The sequence below is a fragment of the Chaetura pelagica genome, unplaced genomic scaffold (assembly GCF_000747805.2).
Source record: "Chaetura pelagica isolate M959 unplaced genomic scaffold, ChaPel_1.0 scaffold585, whole genome shotgun sequence".
Taxonomy (NCBI): domain Eukaryota; kingdom Metazoa; phylum Chordata; class Aves; order Apodiformes; family Apodidae; genus Chaetura; species Chaetura pelagica.
This window is the reverse complement of record NW_009953404.1, coordinates 935,843-939,032: the sequence shown is the minus strand read 5'-3', so window position 1 is coordinate 939,032 and position 3,190 is coordinate 935,843. Positions and strand designations below refer to the sequence as shown.

The 3,190-nt window shown below is 60.0% G+C and overlaps 1 protein-coding gene across 1 annotated transcript in view; it reads right to left on the bottom strand.

Annotated features, from left to right (window-relative positions):
- CUX2 (cut-like homeobox 2) overlaps positions 1-3,190 on the bottom strand; it is a 20,213-nt gene that overhangs the window by 687 nt on the left and 16,336 nt on the right. The window contains exons 15-20 of the mRNA XM_009998452.1: positions 2,907-3,174; positions 2,314-2,473; positions 1,510-1,779; positions 1,090-1,278; positions 710-983; positions 4-320 (exon numbers count right to left, since the gene is read on the bottom strand). Of these exons, the coding sequence (XP_009996754.1) occupies positions 4-320; positions 710-983; positions 1,090-1,278; positions 1,510-1,779; positions 2,314-2,473; positions 2,907-3,174 (1,478 nt within the window). The remainder of the gene's footprint in view (positions 1-3; positions 321-709; positions 984-1,089; positions 1,279-1,509; positions 1,780-2,313; positions 2,474-2,906; positions 3,175-3,190) is intronic.

The following is a 3,190-nucleotide window of genomic DNA, read 5'->3' as shown; positions in this document are numbered from 1 at the left end:
TGCTGGTGCGGGGGGCAGTGGCACGGGTGGCTGCCCCCTGCTCCTCCTGGGGAGGTCCAGTCCCCTCGGCTGCCCCGGCCAGGCTGTGCGAGTCCCGCCGGCGGCCCCAGCCACCTGCCTCCCCCTGCTCCTCCTTCACCTTCACTGATGCAGCAGCACAGGGGTGCTCAGCCCCCCCAGACATAGGTTTACGGTCCTCAGCATCTGAATCGGGGCTGTGGGGGGCCCGGCCCCCTGGGATGGCCATCCCACTGCTCTGCTCTGGATCTGTGTCATTGTCCTGAGCACCCTCCACCAGCATCTCCCGGCGCATCCGTGACCTGCCAGGACACAATCACCAAAGGTCAGGGACTGCCACCCATCATGTCTTGATAAAACACCTACAACCAGGAAAACGTGGTGACATTGACACATAAAACCCCACCTTATCAGCCTTTACAAGCATTTTTTTTAGGGGAAAAATCACTGCAGCTTGAATCAGGGGACCTGATTTTGCAAAATTTTGGGCTGTTTCCAGCTAAAACAAACCAGTTTTGAAGTGGTTTCCAACATGAATTGGTCAAAGCAGTCAACAACTCTTGACCAGCAGGCAGGGAACACCGTGACAACCCATCTGGGTCTGCACCTCCCTGTCTAGGCAACAGGAACTGAGAGGGCTGCAAGAGGAACAGTGACACCGATTTGGTGGCACGGCACCATGAGACCATACCTGTAGTTGTGGAACCAATTGATGACGGTGTTGGTCTTGAGGTTGAGCTGGAAGGAGAGCAGCTCGATGGTCTGCTGGGAGGGGTAGGGCTCCAGCTGGTAGGCTTTCTTCAGGGCTTCCTTCTCCTCCGGGGCCAGCACCACCCGTGGCTTCTTGATCTGGAGGAGGCTGAGGTCCTGTGGCTGCAGGCCAGGGCTGGCACAGTCGGAACGGGTGCTGGGGGACTCGCTGTCCGAGCCGGCGCTCATCAGCCCGTACCGCCGTTTCAGGTAGGCTGCAGGAGAGGACACCCAGCTGTGTGCCGCTCACCCCCAGCCCAGGGAGACCCCCGCTCAGCCAGCACCCCAGACCTACTGGGGCTGCATCGCCTTCACCCTCACCTTTCTTCTCCAGCTTCTTCATGTCACGCAGCTTCTCCACGTTTTGGGGGTCGTTGAGCCAGAGCTGCATGCGGACGAAGGGCTCCCTCCCCTTCAGGCTCAGTTTGTGCCACGGCTTGGGCCTGGAGAGGAGATCGGACACCGAGCCCTGCGTCAGGCCCAGGATGCTCTCCCCAAACAGCCGCTGGCCTGGCAGAGGAGAAGCAGAGGTGGTTAGAGCTGGGCAGAGTCAGTAGGACGGGTCCTACAGTCCCCCCATGGAGAGGGTGGACCCCGTCTCCCAGCCAGCAACCTCCCAGGATTCCCACAAGCACCCGCAGCAAACAGGGAGAGGGGTCTGTGGCTACGGGAATTGGGGTGATGCATCCATGCAGCCTCACCAGCAGCTCCCGAAAACCCAGGTGGGGAGAAGCTCCGCACCTAAATTGTTGTCCGTCAAGACCTCCTTGACCTTCTTGGTGATGGAGTAGGTGTCCAGCTCAGGGGACATGGCCACAATCTCCTGGATGCCCACAGGTCCCTGGCTGTTGGGGTACGCCTTCCCACTCAGCGCAGGCGTGGACCGGCTCTCAGGCTGCTGGTTTTCCTTGCTGCTCTCCAAGGCCAGGGTGAGAGGCTCCTGGCAGCTCTTCTCCTGCTCAGCAGGGCTGGGGGGTGGCGAGGGGGATGGCTGGGGCTCCACCGGGCTGGCTGTGTGACAGCAGGGGACAGGGCTCAGTGGGAAGGTGGCAGGGGGGAGTGTTGGGGACCCAGTGGGAGTGTGAAGGGCATTTTGGGGGGTACCCGGGGCTCTGCCCTCCAAAGTGGGGATGCCAGTCAAGTCTTCCTGGGGGCTATGGCAAAGCAGGAGGAGCCAGTGGAATAGTTAAAGAGAAAACACCATTAATATAAAAAACCCCCAACAAACCAGTTACTTTTTCATACCAGGCACAAAGCAAGGATTTTGTTTGTGGTTCCTTTTTTTTTTTTTTTTAAAACCAGATGACTTTCAAAGCCCAAAATAACATTTGAGGAACTGTATAACAGCCTTAAATTGTCAAAATGACTAATTGAGGTGGTTCAAACCAGTTGGATGCATCAGAGGAGAGGGGGATGAGTGGGGCTTCCCAGGATCAGTGTAAGGGTAGAAGGTGCTGGGACAGGGGGAGGATGTGTGGGGCAGATGCACAAGTGCCAGGGACACCAATGGCACATGGGGACTGTGGGGATGGTGGTGGCACTTACCCTGGGAAGGGGTCGGCTGCTGGCTGATGCCTTGGCCCAGCTGGTCAGTCAACCAGAGCTGCATGCGGATGAAGGGCTCCCGACCCTTCTGCGTCAGCTTGCTCCATGGCTTGGGCCGTGACAACATGTCACTCACGCTGCCCTGGGACAGTCCCAGCACCTGGGCACCGTGCAGGTGTCACTGGGCTGCTGCCTGCCCTCCGTCCCCACGCTGAGGGAGGGGAAGCAGGCTGCAGCCCTGCTGCCATGCCCGTAGCCCCATGGCACATCCAGACCCCTTGGCCCCAGCCTGTGGTGCTGGGATGGTGGTGAGTCTCCCTGGGGTACCTCCCAGGGGCTGGGAGGATGGTTCCCACAGAGTTCTGCATAGGGGACAGGGTTTTCCTAGTGAGAAGTGCCACCAACCAGTTGGTGGTGGCCACTGGGAGACTGCTCGGGGTTGGGTGAGACCCTGAGGACTCAGCATCCTCCAAGGGGAAATCCACTGGGGAGAGTGGGAACCCTGGAAGGAGCAAGGGGAGGCCACTGATGAGCCTCAGGCTCTGGGCAGCAGAGCAGACAGGACACCAGACCCCCCTTCTCCAGGCTGGTACCTTCTCTCCAAAGATCCTTTGGCAGATGCCATTCTTGGCCAACTTCTCCTTGACCTGCCGGGTTAGCTCCAACGTGTCCACCTCCCTGTACATGTACATCTCGTACTGCTCCGGTGTCAGTGGTGGCACGGTGGGCTTCAGGGTCCGCGGCACGTAGGCGGGGTAGTAGGACAGACGACCACCTGACGCCGGCTCCGCGCCCGCTCCTTCCGCCTTCATCTCCGCCAGCCGGTGGGCCTCGTCCTCTGCCGGCGGCAGGGCCCCCCCCCTTGGCGCCGCCCCCC